This window comes from Actinia tenebrosa, unplaced genomic scaffold, assembly GCF_029948245.1.
Source record: "Actinia tenebrosa isolate PJP-AT-01 unplaced genomic scaffold, QUT_ActTen_1.0 PGA_scaffold13__45_contigs__length_12533684, whole genome shotgun sequence".
NCBI classification, from domain to species: domain Eukaryota; kingdom Metazoa; phylum Cnidaria; class Anthozoa; order Actiniaria; family Actiniidae; genus Actinia; species Actinia tenebrosa.
The window spans coordinates 3,108,699-3,131,943 of NW_028292573.1; the positions used below are offsets into that span (position 1 = coordinate 3,108,699).

A 23,245-nucleotide genomic window follows, 5' to 3' on the forward strand; every position below is an offset into this window, starting at 1 on the left:
CAGTATTTCATGAGAAACCCGCCTGCCAATCTCCTCTGATGTCCCATACTGTGTTGGTGGCATGGTTCATGCAAAAGACCCATATACAAACACAAATGCAGGCGCAAATGCAAACAATATTACGTGTAAACTACAGCAATGCAAAGAATGGAAACTTTTTCATTTTCTTTTTCTTTTTCATTTGAGTTTTTAACGTTTGAGCATTTTTATATTTTGTGCAAATGCAAACACACAACCAAAACGGTTTTTGATGTAAACAAGCACTGCGCATGCATACCTTTTGATTACATTTGCATTACTCAGGATTTGCAGTATTATAGGCATGCTCTGTCTTTAAAAATGACGAATTCTAATTTTCCCCCAGAAACAAGTAACCATGTATATGAAGAGTTTGATGGTGCAGAGTTTGAATTGAGTGGTAATCTTATGGACCTCAGATTCATACCTGATGACATGGAGTTTGAACATGAACCAACATCTGTTGCAACTGAAATGCCAACACTGGCAACTTACAAACCACCAGAGTGAGTACACAGGGTATTAGTATTACCAGAGACTTGAATAGTACCTTTTATCATTTGGTAAATCCCACTGTTTTATTACTGAAGGCTCATCTGCACAGGCTTCGTCTCGCTTAAGAGAAATTCAGAGTGTGCAGCTTGATCAATACCAATGTTTTGCATCCCACAGACTTTCAATGTTATCTGTAAATAGCTGACTTATAAACGAGGCTGAGCCTGTGCAAATGAGTGTATGGTCTTCAAAAGCAGCAGTATGCATCGATTGTGAAACAGGCGTATTCTCTGTTGTTCAGTGGTAACCTTGATTTTGTATAGGATATTATTGTGTTCCAATTATCAAAGTGTTTGTACTGTAGAAGTTTTGCATTCTTTATTTAACCATTGTGTTCTGACACTGGAATGAGGCTAACTCTGAGTAGAGAGAATAAGAAAAAAATATCAAATGCCCTTGGCGGGAATCGAACCCACGTCTTCGGTATTCCAGTCTGACAGTCGGACTGGATTACTGAAGACGTGGGTTCAATTCCTGCCAAGGGCATTTTATATTTTTCTCTTATTCTCTCTATTTCATTACACACACTGAATGCATAATTTATCACTACTAACTCTGAGTAAATAGGTCTGTAATCAAGGAACACCACGTATTTTATAAATTGGAAAAAAAATTTCATAATTAGTGCAACCATTTTTAGTGCCACTATTGGAGATAAAGGCAATACTTATTGCAACCCAGAATTGGTTGCCAAAGATCATCATTCAAAGTAAAGCAAGTGTTTCCCATCATCAATATGGGGCACCACCTCCCAACCCCCAAGGGCAGATCCAGGGGTTGGAGTTGAAAAAAAATAAGAATAAAGGATAAGTATGTTATGTGATGCCTTTTTAGGTAATGGCCACCCACTGAAATCGTTCTGAATCTGTCTCTGCCTCCTCCCCCTCCCCCAAAGAAAACAACTTATGTACCATCCTGTAACGGTTTGATCCTGAATTACATATTTAGCCACAATTAAAAAGCAAATGCAAATTTTTTACTATAAACATCTATTGCTTCATCCAAAGATTTGAGACAACAGCACTGCACCAAACCAATGTGAAACTGACATGGGATGAGACTGACTCGAATAGACTTAAGGCCACCATGAAGTCGTTTAGTAAAGATGATATTCAGGAGATGGACTTCCAGGCGTATTTGGCTTCCTCTGACGACGAGAGAGAAGAATTTCCGGGTGTTGTTGGTGACGAAGATGAAGATAGCCATTCTGAAGATGAAGAAGAAAAGATTGCAAAATACAAGGTAGAGAAAGTGGATGGATGGAAGGAAGGGTGGGTGGATGAATGGGTTGGGTAAATGGGAGGATGCATAAATGAATGGATGGTTAAGTGAAGGGTGGATGGATGAATGGGTGTGACTGAATGGATGGATGGATGGAGTAATGGATGGACAGTGGGATAGGAAAAAGGAGAGAGGGATGATGTATGTATTGTGTAATTTTATAATTTTGGATTAGTTCGAAGTAAGTTAAAAAAAAAAAAGCAGTCACGATGCTTCTCAATTTATTTTTTTACGAAATTGGCTTTTACGATAAAACCTGATTTAACTCGCTGACTTTTCTTATTTCTTTACCCACCATTGTCTTTTCTTTTCTTATCGTTCCTGTTTTCATTTTCAGTACATTTTTAATTAATAAGAAATAATTTTTTTTGGATCACAGAAACTTGTCCAAGAGATTGATTCCAAAGAACACGAAGATGACCATGATAATGAAATGGAGATCACGTGGGAGCCAGGCTTGAAGGAATCTGCTTTGGACCTCGTGGCGAAGAAAAGAGCGGAGAAAGAGGAGAAAAATCTAACAGCATGGGAAAAATACCTCAACAAAAAGAAGGAGAAAAGAAAAGAGAGACGCAAGAAGGAACTATTGAAGTAAGACACAGATCATTTAATTTTTTTGTCTTTTTTCCCTGAAGAATTGCTCTTTTTTTCGACGTGAATATTTTTCTGCAGTTCAATATTTCCATATTTTTTTTACTGGATAAAGAGACAAGTGAAAGTCCTATGAAAACAAAAAAAAGAAGGAAAAAAAACAACAAAAAACCAAAAAAAAAAAAAAAAACGAGAGCAAACTCACAAATAAAAGAATAAAAGATTTAAAAAACAAAAAAATTCTCAGCCGTCTTTTATTAATGGTAGGAATGAAGTCTCGCAAGAAGAAGATGAAGACGACACTCCAGAAGGTGTGGATATGTCAGACCCGTTCTTTAACCAGGACTTTGGACCAGACTTCCCTGTTAATAACAATGAACGAGTCAAAACTAAAGCTGGGACAAAAAAGAAAGGAAAGAAACAAACCACAGAAACTGAGGAAGATAAGAAACGAAAGGTATTTCATCTGTTTAACTTAGATTTTTTGATTTCATGTGAGTGTGAAAAGCATGTAGCGTGACCGTGCAAACGAAGACGATGGGAACTTTTGCCCATGAACGTCCTTGATTAACCGTCTATGTTGCGAATAATCTACATATGTAATAGTTAAAGTGTAAGTTGACAAAGAGTACAAGGTTTGTCTCGTGTTATCTCTCCAGGAGGAGCTCGAGTTGCTACTGATGGACGGGAAGGAAGAACCACAGCATTTTAGCTTGAAAGGAATCTTAGAAAACGAGAAAAAGAAAAAGAAACGAAAGAAAAGACGAAAAGAACAACAGACCGCAGAAGATCATTTCAAAGTCAATGTTGAAGATCCTCGTTTTTCTGCTCTTTTCTCATCTCATCTTTATGCAATCGATCCTTCAGATCCACAGTTCAAGTAAGTTGCTGTGTCTTGTATCGTATTAATTATTGTTCTCCTTTTACGAAGGAAGCACCTCATAGCTCCATAGCTAACTAACCTGTTGACCTCATTCAGTGACAGCTTAATTTAGACTGTTAACAGAAAAACTCGACTCGTCTGAGTAAACAGGGAAAAGAGGGACTCTTAACAGTCTAACTTGGAAGTGTCGATATCCAAAGATAGTTTTTTAAAATAATTTTTGTTTTGATGGGAGTAACACCCCCCCCCCCCCCCCGGCTTAAGATAGACGTTTGTTCAATATCACACCGTTTATGAATGTCTTCGTCATTAACAACTTGGGATTTGTTCATCGTACAGAAAAACCAAGGCTATGGATACCATTTTTGACGAGCGACAACGAAGAAGACAAGAGAAAAAAACAAGTTACTGAAGAATTAACTCAGAATAATAAGGCATCCAAATACACCGAAGGTAACTCTATTCTTTCCTTCCCTTCCCTTCCCACTCCGTCTGTTTTTCATTCATTCATTTCAAGTTTTTCCCTTTCGTTTGATTTTAGCCCCATTCCACACAGGCGTTTCCATTTCAGACCCCGAATCACGAATCTTGGGAATGAGATTCTTTGAGCCTCAACCAAGTTAATGTTAACCTGAGTTTCAGGCCCAAGGGTCCTCTCCTCTCCTCTCCTTCCCTTGGGCATAAAGCTTAGGTCATATTAATCACATTATTTTTTCTATCCTATTAAATTCCCAAAATATTCTGCTCCACAGGTGAAAAAACTAATATCGATCCAAGGTAAGCCTTACTCATACCTCTCTCTACGGCTTGTGGTACCGTGTACGTGCTGTAAGTCAGTACCGTATGTTTCCCACTCTTACGTATACCAAAACCGCTGTACGCATGTCGTACCGTGTACGTGCTGTAAGTCAGTACCGTATGTTTTCCACTCATACCAAAACCGCATGTCGTACTATGTACGTGCTGTTAATCAGTACTGTATGTTATATGTTTCCCTTATAGTACTTGAGGTTCTGGAAAAAGAATATATGAATTTTGTTGTTTCCTGTTTCAGTTTGTCTCTGCTCGTTAAGTCAGTCAAGTCGAAGACAGGAGAATTCAACCAGCGAAGAAAGAAACAAAAAACTGTATAACTAAATAGTTCACGTTTTTATTACTTAAACATAACTTAGGATATTTCTTAAATATCTACATTGCAATTAAAAAAATATATATATTATTATGAATTTTGACCTCCAGGTTTTTTTTGTTGCGATAACTTTTAAAATGCTGGGAAGCATTTATGAAATCCCTCAGAAAAATCCTCGAATCAAGGGAAAGACCCAACAAACTCAGCTCACACGTGATGCCGAGTCCAGGAATAAAATACGAGACCCAGAGGTGAGAGGCGGAGGAACACCACCACACCCTTGTCGCTTCTTGATGATAAAAGAGATAAGCGAAGGGTGTAGAATTAACGAGTTTAATAAATAGAATTTATTGGTCAGATTTGCCCATCCGAATATCCACAACGGGACCCCCACTCACTTAATTTTTTTTTTTTTTTTTTTTTTTTGGAAGTTCTAGAACTCAGATCCATCTTTAAGATAGATTCTCCCGAATAGTCTCCTTCTCAGTTCCTTGCGCCATCTTGACAAGTAGCCGTGCCTTTGCATCGAAGGGAGACGAACGATGAGCTTGCAATGATAGAGACCTGTGAATAATTGCCCAAGGTGTTAAAAAAGGTTTCTATCACTGCAAGCTCACCGTTCGTCTCCCTTCGATGCAAAGGCATGGCTACCTTTCAAGATGGCGCAGGCAACTGTGAAGGAGACTATTCGCTTAGATGGCCCAAGAAACTGCGGGTTGAAGTTGAGACTAAACTTGATTGTTTAATTCATCAAGTTCAACCTCGACGCGAATTCGGGAAAGGTCTAATTGGCTAATTTTCTGACCATTTTACGAGGTATTAAAGTCTGAGATAAGTCAGTTCCTTTGAAATTCAATATTCTCATATGTAACAATTCTATATTCAGTAAGCCAATCATTTGAGTGATAAATTCTATGTCGGGGTTGGGAGGGTGATTTACGCCCACCAAAAATTCATTTTCGGTGTTTAGCTGTCTACGCAACGCCTATTCATGAGAATTTCACCCGCGCCGCCCTGTTTCAATATTTACCCGTAGGTGTCCTCTCGTTTTCTTTCCCCTTTTAATTTTCCGTAATTCCTCTATTCCGACCAAAACCCGCCTCATTTTTTGTTCTGTTCGTTTGTTTCTTCTCTGCAACCCCCTCCCCTTATTTACATATCTCCGGCTCCCCTTCACACCCCACGAGCCCTTCCTATTCCCACCAACTCCAACTCTTACCTTACTCAACCCCACCATACCACCCCTTTCTTTCTCCCATTTGCCCAACCACCATTGATAAACAGCTTCTATTGTCACTTCCCCATCCCCCAACATTCTACCACCAACCGCTTCTCCTTTTTCTCTCGTGGTACATCACATATTTACATTTGTCCTTCCCCTTCCCTCTAATCGAATCCCACCTATCTCCCTTGCTCCTCCCTCCTAGATCATCCTCCTTCTAAGTAAACAATCCTCACTCCCTCACCCCACCACCAACTCTCTCGCTCTCCTCGTATCAGCGCTCTCTACACTTTCCCAGATCTTTTATGACTCTCCTATCCCCAAAAGAATTCCCCCTCGAAGCTTTTCGTTGCTCCTTATTTTCGCCTTCCACCCTTCCACCTTTTTACAATCAACGATCCCCCATTCATTTTTCTCCTACACGCCACCCCTCCTTCTCCCCCCTAAACTTTCTTTGTGCTCCTTCTATTTGTCATTGTCCTTTCCTCCTACCCTTTATAGACAAGTGTAATTGTCTATAGTCGGTGATTGGCTGGCACCAAATATCTTACAAACAAGACTTGTTCCTGTCGTCTTCAGATGACACGCCCACTTTCTTTGTGGCCAATGAGATTGACAAGTGTAATTGTCTCTAGCCGGTGATTGGCTAGCTGGTAGATCATTAAGCCCACCACCAAATGGCTTCCAAACAAGACTTGTCACTGTCGTCATCAGAGGACACGCCTACTTTCTTAGTGGCCAATGAGAGATAAGAACACAGACCTACGCCCAATACCAATGCTGCCACAGCTGCAGCGGCAAATATGAATGGAAGAAGAACAACACAGAGGACGATGTAGAAGATTGCCATCGGTAAAATAAGACACATGCCTAGGATCAAACAATGATGGCTCTTTAGGATCGTACAACACAGCAAATTCGTTGGTATGAGAAACATCTTGGAGCACTAAAAGCTAGTGCAATGCATTAAGGCTTCTGAATCAATCATAGCAGGTGAAAACGCAAATTATTTGATAAAACAGGCTGTAAGAAAAAGCATGGCGGATGATGGGATTTGGTACTTCATGTAAAGGCTGGTTTTCACTAGCGACATAAGCGACGGAAGCATAAGCATGAGCATAAGTATAAGATCATTATGTTCTTGTGAAAATGAATGTGACGGAAGCATAAGAAAAACAATAGGAAGCCATTGTTTATGCAAGAATCCAATGTGTGCAGGGGACTGTGTACGAGAATTTGATTGGCTTACCACCTTGTGCTTCTGTATGTTGGCGACGGAAGCATAAGAATCTGGTTTTCACTAGCGACGTAAGGACGTACGGAAGCAGAAGCATAAGAAAAAGGAAACCTTCCGCTTATAGTTCCGTCGATGTTCTGCTTCTGCTTACGTCTCCGTTTTTTGATTTTCACAGGAACATAAGACGTCTTACGCTTCTGCTTCTGCTTCCGTTTCTGCTTCCGTCGCTAGTGAAAACAAGGCTTTTAAGACTTCATGAAGTGGCACTATTAGATTATTATTGATTATAATGTCCTGAAGTAGTAAGGTGGGATTGAAATGATTAAGGCGGGCGAAAACACACGGTACTAGCTTTGCGCCCGAGCGTCACTTACAGCGGCTGGGAATATATAGGAACCCTGCACAAGGAAGAATGGCAATGTTTTGAATTTTCAAACTCTTATAGATAAGAGAGTTTTAAATTGGAAGGAATCACCTACCTTTTCCTTTCAAACTGTACCATTTGAATTCCTGATTTACACCACAAAAAAACTTCAAGACCCAAGACCACTTGGTCCTGTTGTCTCTATTGTAATGATCCTTCTTCTCGCTTCTTCCATAATCCCTCCAAGCATTCTTCTCGAGGTGTGACACCTTGGACGTTGTACTGGCTCTTAATGGCTTCCGTTTCACGTCGGTCAAGTCGATGGAGTCGTTTTTTCTCTCTTCGAACTTTTTTGCTATCTTCAGATTTGTTCTTCGATGGCCTCTGGTGCTTTTCATTCGACTTGTCACTGGTTTAAAAGGAATTTATGTACTGTTTGTATAACCCTTTTCGCATGTACGTGATTATTTTCCCATTTCAGACCACGTGCAGTTATTCTCTAGAGTATTATTTCTTTGTTTAACTGTTGTGCCCGAAAAGACATACAGACATAGATACAACTCCAAGAATTTTACTCGTAAGAGAATGACATGTGGTCTCAAATGGGAAAGAGTAGAGTATTATTTCTTTGTTTAACTGTTTTGCACGAGAAGACATACGGATATAGATACAATTCAAAGATTTTTTTCTCTCAAGAGAATGACGTGGTCTGAAATGGGAAAACATCAAACCTATGCAAAAAGAGTCTATTTACTCATCGAGATCAGTCGATCAATAGAGTTTACTCCATTAATAGGTATCGCTGACCTAAGTAATACCGCAAACGCCGGTGCTTTTGTTAAGCATACCCAACAGGTATTAAAATGTTTGAATAAGAATATAAGGGCTTTTAGAAATTTCAAATTCAAATTAAAGGCTTAATTGACTTCCGACGTCTTGTAGAGAGAAATTTCTCGTCGCTTCGGAATTTGACCACAGGCTGAACCCAAGCTCGCAGTATTATGTATGGAGAGAGAAATGATTGTAAAAATTGTTAAAAAGGGCTGACATTTAGTCCACACACGAAGGACAAATATCAAGACCTTGTAAAGCCCCGTTTACACTGGACATTTTTGTGGCAATTTTCGGAAATATGAAATCTTTTGTCTCATTCTTCAAAAGAGATACTTCGTCTAGGAAAATCTTGGTATCCTGAAAAAACTTTACAAGTAAATTTTTTACCATTATTTATTATGGACAAAATCGCAAAAAAATAAATAATCGCAGCAAAAATCGCCGCAAAAATCGCTAGTGTAAACGGGGCTTAAAAGTCGTTTGAAAATATCTTGAAAAGTTAAAAAAAAAACAAAAAAAAAAAAACTGTGCGCTCGCTGTCTAGGCGGCGATTCCCATACATTTTTAATTAGATTACATTTTAGAAGGTAGTTTTCTTTAAATTTGCTCCTAAGTAGAATGTAAAAATAAATAATAAAAATAAAATAATAAATAATAAATAAAATTTCACCAACAACGTCACAAAATTCCAGTCTTTTATGGAGCGACGTAAATCAAGCTAGTTTTCTATTGTTTTCAGTTTTTTCTTGCTATCTACTAACCCTAAACCTAACATTTTACAAGTTAAAACTAATTCAATTTTCATGAATACGTTTTTTCTCTACTGCTACCTGTAGTAGTATAGAGAGATCTTTACTTCGCTCGTGAAACAAAGTTGTTCTGTACTTGGGGGGTGACAGAAGTCCAAGTAAAACAAAAGAAAACAATGGAATTCATGTACTGTGAATTACGTTGACCATTCTTTCACGAGCGAAGGAAAATCACTCAAGTGTACCTACTTGGATCGTTGGATGCAGATTTTCGTGTACGACTCAATGGTTATTCGTCGAGGAGGAGGCGGCGTTGCCCTACTCAAAAATCATCGTAAAAAAAAGATGTTAACAATACTGAACCAATTTTTGAATGAAAATCTCCTGTGATATGAATACTTTCAGAGAAAAAACTATATTTTAAAAATAGGCTAGGTGTGTGTGTGTGTGTGTGTGTGTGTGTGTGTGTGTGTGTGTGTGTGTGTGTGTGTGTGTGTGTGTGTGCATGAGGAGTTACATTATTTTATTGATTGATTGGTGGGAACACCTAAAATAGCTCTCAAACCCCACAGGACCCCAGAGGTACGCCGTTTATGTTGTACGAGAAACCTCCTTTAGGATCGTATCCCGTTGTGGCTTTGCAACATTGATGGAAAATACTGATGAAATATGGCTGGCCATAAACACACTAGTCTGATTCCTCTAAGAGGAAGTTTGTGTTTCAACTAACAATAATATAATAAAAGGTATGTATGTACATTTTTAGTAATTTTACGTGATGAAACTGGGAGTCGTTGCAGAGTCTGCTTCAGCATACGGCACATTCATACTAGTATGTCGACGTTTTGAAATATCTGATCATAAAGTAGCTTAAACTTTATATTTCTACACTAAGTGTCGAGTTTTTCTCAGACCTGTTGCTTTTCCCGTACAGGAGAACAGAAAATAAGAACTTAACATTCGATCAGTAAGTACTATCTGACCCATGTCACCAGCGAAACTGGATGACTTAAAATGATATAGAAACACGAATAATAGATTTCAAATCGGATATGAGTAAAGATAATAAAGTAAAAAGTTTGATTCACATGTCTTTTCAAATGCACGTCTTATGCACGCAACTTACATATCTGGTAAAGAACAATCCTTGTCCACAGGCAAGGTATCAAAACCGTCTTCATCATGGCTTTGTGTTGAAGCCGTCTCGAGTAAATATTCATCAAAATACCCCTCCAAGTTCTCCAAGTCTATAAGCTCCGTCATACGCCGAACAGCGCTGTGCACAGGGCCAGCATTGAATGATGTCATTGTTCCAACATCCTAAAATGTACAGTGGAAAAAAAAAATTTCATCTGCAAGTTGGAAAAGTATTACGTGTAATGGCACGTTTGTGGGGACAATCGAAATCTGCCAATGAGTTCATAAATGGAATTAGGTCTAGACAAATCATTTAGTTATTCTGAGTATAATGTTATGACAGCTTCAACAAACAGTGTCAAAGGAATCCATTGAATTAATAATACTTTTTCTTCGTCCTCGCTAGCTCAATATCTTAAGTTATTGCCAAATTGGATTCGCGTAAAACGTAATTCGTTAACGTTTGATTGTGCATCAATATTTTAGATTGAGTCAATCAAAGTCCATTAACTTTTATGGGCTTTTTACCGTTGTATATCGTGCAACAAGGTGACGATATGGTATTAGCTCCTACTCTACCACTCGACGAAAAAATGGATTTGTCATGTAGGCAAACATATAGACAAATATATGGGCAAATATCATATTTGACTAATAGTAGACAATATTTGCCCAATGACTGTATATGATATGTACCTACACATTTATCCCATGGGCACAGATGGCAAAGTCCGTATGGCCCAGTAAAATCCCAAACGGCAAATATATAGCAGATATCATATCATCCATACATTTACCCGGTAGTAAATGTGAATGCTCATTTGATATGTGCACGTATTTGCCCAGCCCGTATATGTGTTTTATGCCTTACGTATACCCTGTGTTTCCCCAGGCCGTATATGTGATTAATGCCTTACATATACCCTGTATTTTCCCAGGCCGTATATGTGATTAATGCCTTACATATACCCTGTCTTTGCCCAGGCCGTATATGTGATTAATGCCTTACATATACCCTGTATTTTCCCAGGCCGTATATGTGATTTATGCCTTACATATACCCTGTCTTTGCCCAGGCCGTATATGTGATTTATGCCTTACATATACCCTGTGTTTGCCCAGGCCGTATATGTGATTTATGCCTTACATATACCCTGTATTTTCCCAGGCCGTATATGTGATTTATGCCTTACATATACCCTGTGTTTCCCCCAGGCAGTATATGTGATTAATGCCTTACATATACCCTGTATTTTCCAAGGTCGTATATGTGATTTATGCCTTACATATAACCTGTGTTTGCCCAGGCCGTATATGTGATTAATGCCTTACGTATACCCTGTCTTTGCCCAGGTCGTATATATGATTAATGCCTTACATATACTCTGTATTTTTCCAGGCCGTATATGTGATTAATGCCTTACATATACCATGCGATATGCTCTGACCGTATATGTGATTAATGCCCCCTTAATGCCTTAGATGTACCAGCGCGTCTTAGCCATATTTGCTCAGTTGAATTATGCTCATCACATTTGCTAAATTTAACTATGTTATCAGTCTTCAGCTATTGTCACTTATGGCAGGCCAAAAAAAATAGAAACGATATATGTCCGTGACAACCACCTCATACTTTAAACATAGCTAACCTATGTTAAGAAGCAGGAAAAAAGACATAAATCATACTGAAAAATTTTTATTGTGAATTTCCTTTTCTTGACGACTGATTAACTATGAACAATTTGTTAACTACAACTAATTGAAAATGCTAGTTCTGTAAATTAATTATAGGTGTTTGATTCATCTTGTGACAGAATTTGTGAAAGAAGATCATAATATATTTAGTTGTCAATCGATCTTTGGCTTATGTACGATTCTTTTTAGATATTCTGTAGTAGTACACTTCATTTATAACTGCAAAAATTTAATTAAGGACACCGAACGTGGTTGGGTTTCTACGAGTTTTATGAATTAAATCTTGTGTCACTGTTCCTCCGTTCCTTTGGCCTGATTTCTAGGGTTTTCGTTCTTCTTTCGATTATTTGAACATTATACTTGTTTACTTGAAGAAATCCAAAGGTCAATAGGCTTAAATAGCCGCTGCTATGCCGTTTGACCTTTGGATTTCTTCAAGTAAACGAGTATAACGTTCAAGTAATCGAAAGAAGAACGAAAACCCTAGAAATCAGGCCAAAGGAACGGAGGAACAGTGACACAAGATTTAATTCATAAAACTCGTAGAAACCCCAACCACGTTCGGTGTCCCAGTGCCCTTGATTTGATAAAAACCTTTAGGCTCTCAATGCCCATTCGGGACCTCCAGATAGCGTTGGGCGTCTTGACGGCTCTCCGATTTTCCACTTCAAAAGCATGGTGAGACTGCGCTCTGACAGCCTCCTTTTTGCTTTTCGGTCCATGCTTTCCATGAACTGGTTAGCTAGGGGGCTTCTCCATGCCAGAGGGTGTTTTATTAAAACTTTACTCTGCTTAGTAGGGCCCCCTTCGTTATCAGAGCCACTGTCCGCTGTATCGTCATCAGCCTGGTCATCCGCCTCTGACATCGACTCCTCTGATGACATATACTCCAGTTTCATAATTGCCTTGACTTTCTCTTTGTCCCCTGGTGATAGCGAGGTTGACAAGTCCGCTGCCTTGGATCTGGATTTTAGGAGCTAAAAGAAAAAAGAAAAAGAAAAAAAAAAAAACACCGTCAGTCAAAGTTTCTTATTAAACAAAGTCATAATCGTTGCAAATTCAGTTTACTCACATTTTGTTTTCTTTGTGTTTTCCGCTGCATCTTTTGATGCCTTCCAAGGGCCCCTGAACGCTCTCTTTTGTTTCTCTTTCTCCTCGTCAGAAAGTGACTTTTAAGGGCAGCTGAAATTATATCAAGTACCCATATATTAAAACTTGAGACAAAATTTGTTAGAAATGTTGGCATTTGGCCGACAATTACTCCTTTAGCATCCATTTGTTTTTGCTTTGTTTTGTTTTTTTTCGGGTTTTTTTTTTTTTTTTTTTTTTTTTCCCATGTTATTTTATTTCAAACTGCTTCCCCTCCCTTCGGCATTTGAATATTTCTAAAAGGATTTCGTTACCCCCTCCCCCCCCCCCCCCGACCACCACCCCCATCCTTTGTCCTCACCCCTCCCCCCCGGGTTAACTTTGATAGGTGCATAAGGCCTTTCGCACTTCGTAATATAAAATACATAAATACCTTCTAACTCGACGGCAGAGACATCCTTATGAACATTCAGAACTCTATCCCTTATTGCGTTATTAATCTGTTCGTTGACGTCATCTCTGAAACTAATTAGGAAATACCATATTTGAGTGGTAAGTGGAAACTTAATATGGAAAGTAACTATGGATGATTCAGACAATATCATTTTTATTAAATTTTCATACTTACGCTTTAGTAAAATCCCATATAAGAGGGTTTTCTTCCCTGTCCCGTAATTTCTTTGCTACCAAGCGTACTTCAGACTGTAATAACATAATATAATTCATTAAAATCATAAGATGTACCTTAAGTTATTCTTAGACATAGTAATAATGTTTTCATTATTTTTATGGCTGTGATCGTATAATATTGGGGGAAAAATCGAAATCAAATCAATTCCTTTACAAAAAAGGAAATTATCATTATCATTCAGTGTCTTGTTATTGGAAATCAATAGTAAAGTTTGGTAGCATTAACCACTGCCATGGCGGGTTTCCCGCCAATTTTAGTATTGCATAAATTATACCGCTACATAATTATACCGCTACATAATTATACCAACTACTCTTCGCGCCAAGAATTCCCAGTAAAATTATCAATAAAAATAGCTTGCTTTTTTAAATATTGCCACTTTACTTACTGCAACAGCCTTTGAGACAGTAATCTTGGTCTTGCTGTTGTCCTTATTCTGCTGGCTTTCTTTTAAGGCCGCTAGTATTTGGCGGTTTTGTTCTTGCAGTTCTTTAAACTGTTTTACAATCGTTTCGAAATTTGAAGAAATTTCTTCTTTTTCGCTGTCGGGGTCAACGTTCTCATTCTCGCTTGTTGCTTGCAATAGGCGATTTCTGTGTTCTCTTAGCACATCCTCGTTACCACCAGGGACAGAGGGAATAAGTATATTAAGCCTTTGAGAATTGGCGCCATTTTCAGTATGTCTACTCGTACTGCTTGTACTGGTAGTTGCAGTAACAGAATGGATTGGCATTGGGCGTCCTGGTAAAGGTGTAGATGTTCTTCCCATTTTTTGATCGCGACGAATGAACGCAATTTATAAGCAAAGATATAGAATGTGCGGGAAACTAGATGACCGACAGAGTTTGTTACCTGTTTGTGACCAAAAGGCGAATGAACGAATAAGTACATCCACTGAACAAATCTACCCCCTATCTATCACGGCGTATCACGTGACTTGTGATGACATATACGTTCATATAATGAAGTCTAATAATAAAAAAAGGAATAACTGTCTTATAAAAATGCTGAAGTTGTATCCAGGATTCATGTTAAGTAATATATCTATTATCTTAAAGCTATTTGCTCCATTTTATAAAGTTATGAAATTTTTTCTAAAGCCTAGATTCACGAAATATCATTGCAATAAACTTGATTAGCTTCTAGCTCTAAAACCATCGTACCATTATCTGCCGCCAACAGTGACAGCTCTAAGGAAAAGGGTGCGGTAATAAAGATCCGGCGTGCTTTTGTCCAATGGCATGTGGTTGATGGACGTGGAACTTTATTACGCTGGAATATGGCTTTTAGTCATTCAAAATGCTTGGATTTTGAGTAATTATCCCAATGATACACACCGTCTTTTTAATTATATAGTTCTGGAAAACAAAATGTCTTCTGCGATGTCAAAGCGTTATCATTGCTTTCATTGTAACGAAGATCTACATTACAGAGTATTTTGCCGTCACAAAGAAGAATTTTATGATCCTTTAACAAATCAATGGCAATTACAGCGGAATGACGACGAAGACTCAAATGATAGTATTTTCACTCACGAGATTGACGGCCAGAACGACACTTCTTCTAATGACTACAGCGAGATAAACGTTTTGGACCAAACTGATCAAGACTCCTCTGATGTGCCAAATACAAACCAACCATCAAGTGACGAATTCTTACCAGCTACTTCACAAAAAGGTATTGATGTTATACGTTTATTTGATGATTAGATTATATGATCTTTAAATGTTAAAGTCAAACTGCATATAGATAAAAGACTGAATCTTTAACAAGCGGCTGATTTGCACATGATCTAGCTCCCCTATTGGATTTACTACCAAGCATTAGTGTTATTGAAGCGAGATTAAGTTAGAGGTACAAATGATTCTTTTCTATTTCTATCTTAGCCTCGTTTTCACCGTTACTTTTAAGAAGGGTGCATTATTAAGTAATCGGCTTATGGTTGCCATCAAAACCTCAGTGTTCATTCAGAAAGGTTCATTCAAAGAGTTTATAAAATCATAGCTAGAGATAACTCATTTAAAACGCCAAAAAGAATTTACTATGTTCAAATGGATATTGCTGTACATTTTCGTCTCCAAATCAATTCATGACTGTGGTCATCCTGAGATAGCATGGTATCCGGCAAAACATGTTTGTCAAGTTAGAGAAATACAATTATAAGTAATTTATTTAATATGTCTCTTGGGTTTTTTATTTTCGATTTATCATTTTTCTTTCACGAATTATAAATTGTTGTTTTGCTGACTTAGAAATTTATATTTTATTTTCAATGGAAATCATTTATTTTCAGAGCAAAATTTGGGTCAAAATTATGCATTTAGGGACCGGTCATTATTTAAGTTGGAGGGGGGGGGGGGGGAGTGGGGGGGGGGGGGGGGGGTGGAGGAGAAATTGTCAGTGAGGCAAAAAAATTTCAAGGCCCCCCCCTTTGAAGGCATCCAAGTTTATTGAAAACCCCCCATGGATTGTAGTAAAAAATTTAAAAATTTTCCCTAAAAGTCATTTTTAAATTCCAAGACCCCCCATTTTTCACTAGCAAAAATTTCAGGCCCCCCCCCCCCCAATTTTTTCTTCCCCCCCCCCCCCCCCCCCCCCAACTTAAATAATGACCGGTCCCTTAGCCCATGAGGTTTTTTTTACTGACATTTTTTTTCTAGTATTATAATGGTTTCAGACTTTATCTTATACTATGTTGCAGTTATGCAATGCCGAATGAATAAAATACATCGTATTTGCTTATGTTTAAAGGAGACGGAATATATAACTTTGAGGAAGAAGATCAAGTGTTTTGGGATGACAAGTCGGACAGTGAATCTGACCATGAAGAGATAAGAGGAAATGAAAGAAGGAGATTGGTTGAAACTTGGGATATTGATATCGAAGACCTAGAAAGAGATTTTGAACAATCTAGTGCAGAAATAAGCGTTGCCGTCGAAGCAAGTTCCCGAGTGACCCTTATTAACTAGATTGCCTTGTTTGTGTGCTTTTGGTCTGCATACTTTTCTGTACCAGACCGAGGCATTGATATTCTCCTCGCCTTTTTTAAAGCGATTTTTCAGGTTTTGTGTGAGCTTTTGCCAATCATTTTCCCAACCGCAGTATTGGTTTTCCCGAGCTCCTTCAAACTCTTGAAAAATTATCTTTCTTTTAAAGATAAGCATTCAGAGTATGTTGTTTGTCCGAAATGCGACACCCTATACCGTTTTCAAGACTGCATAACAACAAGATTCGGGCGTGTCATTGCTAAACCATGTTCTCACATTGCTTTTCCGAATCACCGTCAATTGTTTCGCCGCACACCTTGTGGAGCGGGAAATTCCTTAAGGAAATTCGTTTGAAAAATGGACAGACGAAATTGTACCCACGTAAAGTTTATTGTTATAAAAGCATCAGAGAGACTCTAACTCACTTTATTAAGCGACCAGACTTTGTACAAAAATGTGAGATTTGGAGAAATCGGAATGTACCGGATGATATTTTAGTTGATATTTACGATGGCCAAGTGTGGAAAGATTGGCAATATTTTAACAGCACTCCTTTCCTTGCCCAGCCTAATAATTATGCTTTTATGCTGAATGTTGACTGGTTTCAGCCTTTTAAGCACAGTGTCTATAGCGTTGGAGTCATATATATGGTCCTCCTAAATCTTCCGAGAAAAGAAAGGTACAAAGAGGAAAACGTAATAATAGTTGGGATAATACCTGGTCCACACGAGCCCAAATTGAATATCAATACGTACTTACAACCACTTGTAGCCGAATTGAACTTATTGTGGCACGAAGGCATCCAAGTTCGGCCTCATGGGAGTAGAACAGCAAGATGTTTTCGAGCTGCCCTCCTTTGTATTGCTTGTGACATTCCTGCACTAAGAAAAGTTTGCGGTTTCTTAGGATGTACTGCTCACCGAGGGTGCTCAAAGTGCACAAGATTTTTTCCCGGAGATTTTAGTAGCATGAATTTTTCAGGTTTCGAAGATGACAATACACCAAGGACAAATGAAGAGCACCGAAGAGAGGCTCAGAAAATACTCAATGCAACAACCGCTGATGAACGAAACCAAATTGAAACTTCCACTGGAACAAGATATTCTGAACTCTTACAGTTGCCTTACTTCGATTGTACTCGTTACCATGTTGTTGATCCTATGCACAATTTGTTTTTAGGGACAGCAAAACATTTAATGAAAAATGTATGGCTAAATGCTGAAACGCCAATTGTTTCTAAAGAAAATTTGAATAAAATCCAGGAAAAGGTAGATGACGTCAAAGCACCATCATTTATTGGGCGTCTCCCGAAAAAGATATCAACATCGTTTGGAGGATTTACTGCTGATCAGTGGAAAACATGGACTCTCTTGTATTCTGTATTCTGCATTTGGAATATCGTTCCAACAGATGATTTGGAGCTGTGGAGGTTATTCGTATTGTCCTGCTTTCACCTTTGCTCTCCACTTATTACAACTGAAGAGCTACAAGAAGGACATGATTACCTAGTGGAATTTTGTAAATCGTTTGAAAAAAGATATGGAAAGGAACGTGTTACGCCAAACATGCATCTACACCTGCACCTCAAACAATGTATTTTAGATTACGGGCCTGTATATTCATTTTGGCTTTTCAGCTTCGAACGTTTCAATGGGATTTTAGGAGCGTTTCGAACTAACAATAGATCTGTTGAAATACAAATCATGAGAAAATTTCTCCAAAAGCATGAACTAAGAGATATCCCTTTACCAGAGAGATTTCGAGAAACTTTCCAACCAGTATTTCAACTTCTTCAGGAGGCACAACAAGTAGGAACACTTGGCGAAAGCATCCCATCAATACCATCAACACTTAATCTTTCAGTTGGTCAAGTACTACGTTGCTAGAGTGGAGCAATATGAATGCATACTCATGTTTTTCACCTCGATCCATTGATGTTCTTGATGATGACTATACAGAATATCTCTTTAAAGCTTATGAAACAATTTTACCTCAACACTCGGTCATTGAATGTGTTACCGATACGTTTGAGAGAGTTAGTACCATTGGATATTCGGGGACAAAGCTAGGGTCCTCTGACTCTAGACTGGAACGTTCTTCCTTCATTCTTGCAAGTTGGTGTGGCCAATATAGTGGCAGTATTGAGACCGATTCATTTGACTTGCGTCCCGGTGTTGTCGATTTCTTTCTTAAACAAACCATTATAATTGATGGCAAGCAGGAATCATTGTGTATGGCAAAGGTTCGATGGTATCAGCGACATCCAGAAAGACACAGGATTGGCAGACCACATGAAATTTGGTGCAGAAACTTGTTTGAAATGGAAGGGCCCTCTACATTCATACCCATACAAAGGATACACAGCCAGTTTGTTGCTGCTTACGATGTTATTGACAAAGAAAGAGTATTAATTGTTTGTCCTTTACAACGTAAATTGTACGGATGATGGAGATGACAGTAAAGTATCATCCAGGAAAAATATTCAAAGCTATCAAAAATAAACTGTTTGAACTGTGCATCAGTAACTAGATAGTCAAAATGAAAATTGAATGAATTATTTGATGACTTTAAAATTAGATGAATTAAAATAATTATGAATGAAATTGCATATATTGCCAATAAAAAAGATGAATTCATATGTTTAGACTAAACAAAATTGATGCTTCAAATAATATTACAGATGTTAGCGGTTTGAAATGCAGCTCATGAGGTTAATGGGTTAATGAGTTTTCTTATTGTCACTGGAAAAAACGCATATACGACTTACGCATATTATAAATACATCGTCCGCGTATTTTCCTGTGTGTATCAACGCATATAACCTCTCCTTCATGACATCAAAGCAAAACAATGATTGAATTAATGTGGTCGCAACATTGATGTCATGCGTTAGGAGAAAAAATTGACACATATGACTGAGATGGACCTGCATGCACTCCCCCCTCGTAAGTCGTAAAAACAAGCCAACATCCATTATAATTCAGTTGAAAAATTATTGATTTGTTTTGAAAAGTTTTGATTGCAATGAATTGAAACGGAAACCTCACATCGGATATACTCAGTTTGGGGTATTGTATTTGCTCCCCAGGTAAATATGGGGCAAAGCCTAGTGCAAAGTTGATTTCATATGTGCCCTTCATTTGACAATAGGGCAAATATAGGGCAAAAAACGGTTATCATATATCCCCACTGGGTAAATGCGTCTAAACTAAGGGCAAATATATAACATATTTACCCATGTGTTCAGATGTATGGCAAAGCAATGGCAAATTTATTAGAAATTTACCCCGACCTTTGCCTGCATAGGCAAATGTATGGGCAAATATAGAGCACCATATTTGCACAACATTTGCCAAGTGGACATATGATGACCAAATCCATTATTTCGTCGAGTGAAAGTCACTAACCCGTGTTTGCGTAGCCCTCATTCCCTATGAGACCCCCAGGATTACCCGTGAGGGCAACAGCGCACTCGAAATATGTTAGTTTACGCCAGGATTACCCGTGAGGGCAACAGCGCACTCGAAATATGTTAGTTTACGCCAGGATTACCCGTGAGGGCAACAGCGCAATCTCAACACGGGGTAAGACCCGCGTCAAAAATCCACCTACGGACGACCCCCACTCCAAGTGTGGTTGAGGGCAACAGCGCACTTAAATATGTTAGTCTATATATGGAGTGTGAAGAATGTAAGAGAACTTTTAAGAAAGAAGCGGATTTGAAAAAGCATTTGAAAATGAAGACGAAGTGTATGAGCAGTTATGATTGTGGATGTGGTAAGAAGTTTGAGACTAAGGTTACATTGTTTTGGCATTGTCAGGACTGTGAGTACGACTACGACGACCTAAAAAGTGCTTGGTATTAGGTATAAAATATTTCCTATTATATAGATGGAATCCCAAAGCAACTTCAGCACGGTGTCAATACCCGGTAACGGTGAGATTGACGTTAGACAGTTTTGGCGTCAGTCAGAAAGGAAGGTTAAAAGGACTCTCCGAAAAGGTATAGAAGAATTAGGAGCCCTGAAAGCGAGCATAATGGTAGAAGTAAGTTTGTCAAAAGACGAGGTAATGACGACAGCAATGTTGCGATCAAAGTCGTTAGTGATATTAGAATCCACGAATCTGGATAGGTCACTCAGTGAAGCCTTAGAAGCAATAATGGAGTCGCTGTCTAACTACACGAAAGAAGGATCGGGTTGGACAGTAGAGGAGGTTGAAGGAATAGAGATAAGTATGGCCAGGTACGTACCCATACGAGGGGGGAGTTACGTACCGCTACCAACGTGGGTAGAAAGGAAGAAGGCTATTGTAAACGTGAAGAATGAAGACAATCGATGCTTTATGTGGGCAATCAGGTCTGCACTGTATCCAGCAGAGAAGGATCCCTGTAGGACAAGTAAGTATCCCACAGATGATTTAGAGTGGGATGGTGTGGAATTTCCCATGCAGTTGATAGACATCCCCATATTTGAGGAAATAAACGATCTAGCAATTAACGTTTACGGAGTCAGAGAGCAGACGATAGTACCGTTAGTTCTGTCAAAAAGTAAAGGAGAGCGCGGACATTTATTCTACCACGGCGGACACTACTCATGGGTTAAACACATTAGCAGACTATTCTACAGACATACTAAGCACAAAGGCAAAAAGTACTTCTGCGACTGCTGCTTGCTGTCATTTACATCCTTAAATGCCCTAAAGAAACACGATGAGATCTGCCGCGGAGTCGAAGAAGTGGCGCAACGGATCCAGATACCCACCAACAAAGAGCTTTCATACGCAGACCATCAAAAGCAGATGCAAGTGCCTTACGTGATATATGCAGACTTCGAAGCGTTGATAACTAAGGAAGAACAGAAACGTGGTGCCACGAATAAGGTAGGATTACACGAGATCTGCTCCTTTGGTTACATAGTAGTCAGATCAGACGGTAAAGCAAACCCTCCTGTGATTTACCGAGGTAAGAACGCAGCTAATGAGTTTCTAGAAGCATTGCGAGAAGAGGAGGGGGAGATAAGAGAACAATTAAGACGTCCAAAGAAGATGGAATTTACCAAAGAGAACCAGGAGGCTTTTAACAAGGCAAAAAAATGCCACATTTGCCAACATACGCTTCTTCAGTTTGGAAGACGAGCCAAGAAAGCGTGGGATGAAGATGGAAAGTATCTAGGAGAAGCTCATTTTAAATGCGGGAAGTATGCTAAGAAAGGTGAGAAGCCGGGAAAGCCCTCCACGCACTGCATTCACTGCCACAAAGCATTTGTTGAGGATTTCTATGTGGATAAGGTTAGGGATCACTGCCACATCACTGGTAAATACAGAGGAGCGGCTCATTGGAAATGCAATATAAACTTCAAAGTAAATCCAGACATGGAGATTCCGGTGTTCTTTCACAACCTCCGCGGTTACGACTCCCATTTGCTACTACAAGGAACAGACGGCTCCGACGTCAAATGCATACCCAACAACAAAGAGCGCTACATGTCCGTAACTGTGGGTAAGCTAAAGTTCTTAGATTCGCAGCAGTTTATGGCGGACTCCTTAGCAAACCTCGTAAAGTATAACACCAACTTTCCCATTTCCAGCCAATACGGCGCGGAAAGGAAAGGAGTGTACCCATACGAATACATGGACTCCTGGGATCGATTCAAAGAACCCCTACCACCCAAAGATCGCTTCTACAGCACCCTAAACGAGTCCGGTATAAAGGATGAGGAGTACCAGCATGCGTTAGACGTGTGGGAAAAGTACTCCTGTGAGAACATGGGGGACTACCACGACATCTACCTAAGGTCTGACGTAGTGCTGCTTGCAGATGTTTTCCAAAGCTTCAGAAAGATGGCTATGGAATATTACGGATTGGATCCCGCTAATTTCTACACGGCTCCTGGGCTCAGCTGGAGTGCTTTGTTAAAGAAGACAAATGCGCAGTTGGATCTCCTAACGGAGTACGACATGTATCGGTTTATGGAAGACGGTATTCGTGGCGGCGTATGCGGGCCCAGCCGACGTTACGCCCGCGCAAACAACCCCTTAGTAGAGCACGACCCAGAGAAACCAACCACATACATTTACTACCTGGATGCGAATAACCTTTATGGTTGGGCAATGTCACAGTACCTACCTGTGAGAGACTTCGAATGGGATCCAGTGAAGCCGATAGACTTCTACATGCAGGTAGGAAAGGAGGAAGACAAGGGTTACGTCTTAGAAGTGGATCTGGAGTACCCAGAGCGCCTGCACGACGAACACAATGAGTTCCCCTTAGCACCAGAAGCGATAGAGATACCATTTAAGCAGCTAAGTCCGCTGCAAAAGCAAATGTGCCCTGGTTACAAACCGTACAGGAAACTAACTATGAACCTGATGGATAAGAAGAAGTATGTGGTACATTACCGCAACCTGCAATTCTACGTGCGACACGGAATGCGCGTAAAGAAGATCCACAGAGTCCTAAAATTCACGCAGGAGCCCTGGATGCGACCCTACATTGACTTTAACACCAAAAAGCGTACTGCAGCTAAGAATGACTTCGAGAAAAACCTCTTCAAACTGATGAACAACAGCGTGTTCGGAAAGACAATGGAGAACATCCGCAAGCGCGTAAGCGTAAAAATAGTCAGCACCAAAGAGGAAGCAGAAGCATACGTGTCACAGCCAGGCTTCGTTAGATACGTAGAAATGCTGAACTTCTACGTGATTCACATGAAAAGGGCAAACCTTTTACTAAACAAGCCCGTTTACACAGGCTTTACGGTGCTGGATCTATCGAAGCTGCTT

The 23,245-nt window shown here is 39.3% G+C and overlaps 3 protein-coding genes and 1 long non-coding RNA gene across 5 annotated transcripts; 2 read left to right on the plus strand and 2 right to left on the minus strand.

The window, feature by feature from the left end:
* The first annotated feature begins 339 nt into the window (after positions 1-339).
* On the plus strand, positions 340-4,554 carry LOC148911615 (ESF1 homolog). The gene is made up of 8 exons (XM_089029185.1): positions 340-524; positions 1,581-1,815; positions 2,234-2,445; positions 2,713-2,902; positions 3,105-3,325; positions 3,668-3,781; positions 4,081-4,105; positions 4,383-4,554. The coding sequence occupies exons 1-6, from the start codon at positions 340-342 to the stop codon at positions 3,738-3,740; spliced, it is 1,116 nt and encodes a 371-aa protein (XP_088885311.1). The 3' UTR covers positions 3,741-3,781; positions 4,081-4,105; positions 4,383-4,554.
* A 3,108-nt stretch (positions 4,555-7,662) lies between these two features.
* Positions 7,663-10,036, minus strand: LOC148911616 (uncharacterized). The gene is made up of 3 exons (XR_016119565.1): positions 9,990-10,036; positions 9,113-9,181; positions 7,663-7,689 (listed from the first exon to the last, which is right to left on the minus strand). It is a non-coding gene; the product is annotated as an uncharacterized LOC148911616 (long non-coding RNA).
* Positions 10,037-12,178: 2,142 nt separating this feature from the next.
* Positions 12,179-14,244, minus strand: LOC148911617 (uncharacterized). Its single transcript, XM_089028923.1, has 5 exons — positions 13,864-14,244; positions 13,413-13,486; positions 13,218-13,309; positions 12,768-12,877; positions 12,179-12,672 (listed from the first exon to the last, which is right to left on the minus strand). The coding sequence occupies exons 1-5, from the start codon at positions 14,242-14,244 to the stop codon at positions 12,292-12,294; spliced, it is 1,038 nt and encodes a 345-aa protein (XP_088885049.1). The 3' UTR covers positions 12,179-12,291.
* Positions 14,245-14,682: 438 nt separating this feature from the next.
* On the plus strand, positions 14,683-19,620 carry LOC148911618 (uncharacterized). 2 transcript variants are annotated; one of them, XM_089028918.1, is made up of 2 exons: positions 14,683-15,152; positions 16,227-19,620. In XM_089028918.1, the coding sequence occupies exon 2, from the start codon at positions 16,729-16,731 to the stop codon at positions 18,346-18,348; it is 1,620 nt and encodes a 539-aa protein (XP_088885044.1). In that variant the 5' UTR covers positions 14,683-15,152; positions 16,227-16,728; the 3' UTR covers positions 18,349-19,620. The 2 variants fall into 2 exon arrangements, with proteins under 2 accessions (XP_088885044.1, XP_088885045.1); XM_089028919.1 differs by having other exon boundaries at positions 14,717-15,152.
* Positions 19,621-23,245: the final 3,625 nt, after the last annotated feature.

Coding starts and splice junctions, on each gene's coding strand:
- LOC148911615 (XM_089029185.1), top strand. CDS start 340: ATGACGAATTCTAATTTTCCCCCAGAAACAAGTAACCATGTATATGAA. Junction 525..1,580: donor GCAACTTACAAACCACCAGA/GTGAGTACACAG, acceptor CTTCATCCAAAG/ATTTGAGACAACAGCACTGC. Junction 2,446..2,712: donor CGCAAGAAGGAACTATTGAA/GTAAGACACAGA, acceptor TATTAATGGTAG/GAATGAAGTCTCGCAAGAAG.
- LOC148911617 (XM_089028923.1), bottom strand. CDS start 14,244: ATGGGAAGAACATCTACACCTTTACCAGGACGCCCAATGCCAATCCAT. Junction 13,487..13,863: donor CTGTCTCAAAGGCTGTTGCA/GTAAGTAAAGTG, acceptor ATGTTATTACAG/TCTGAAGTACGCTTGGTAGC. Junction 12,673..12,767: donor AAACACAAAGAAAACAAAAT/GTGAGTAAACTG, acceptor TTTTTCTTTTAG/CTCCTAAAATCCAGATCCAA.
- LOC148911618 (XM_089028918.1), top strand. CDS start 16,729: ATGTTCTCACATTGCTTTTCCGAATCACCGTCAATTGTTTCGCCGCAC.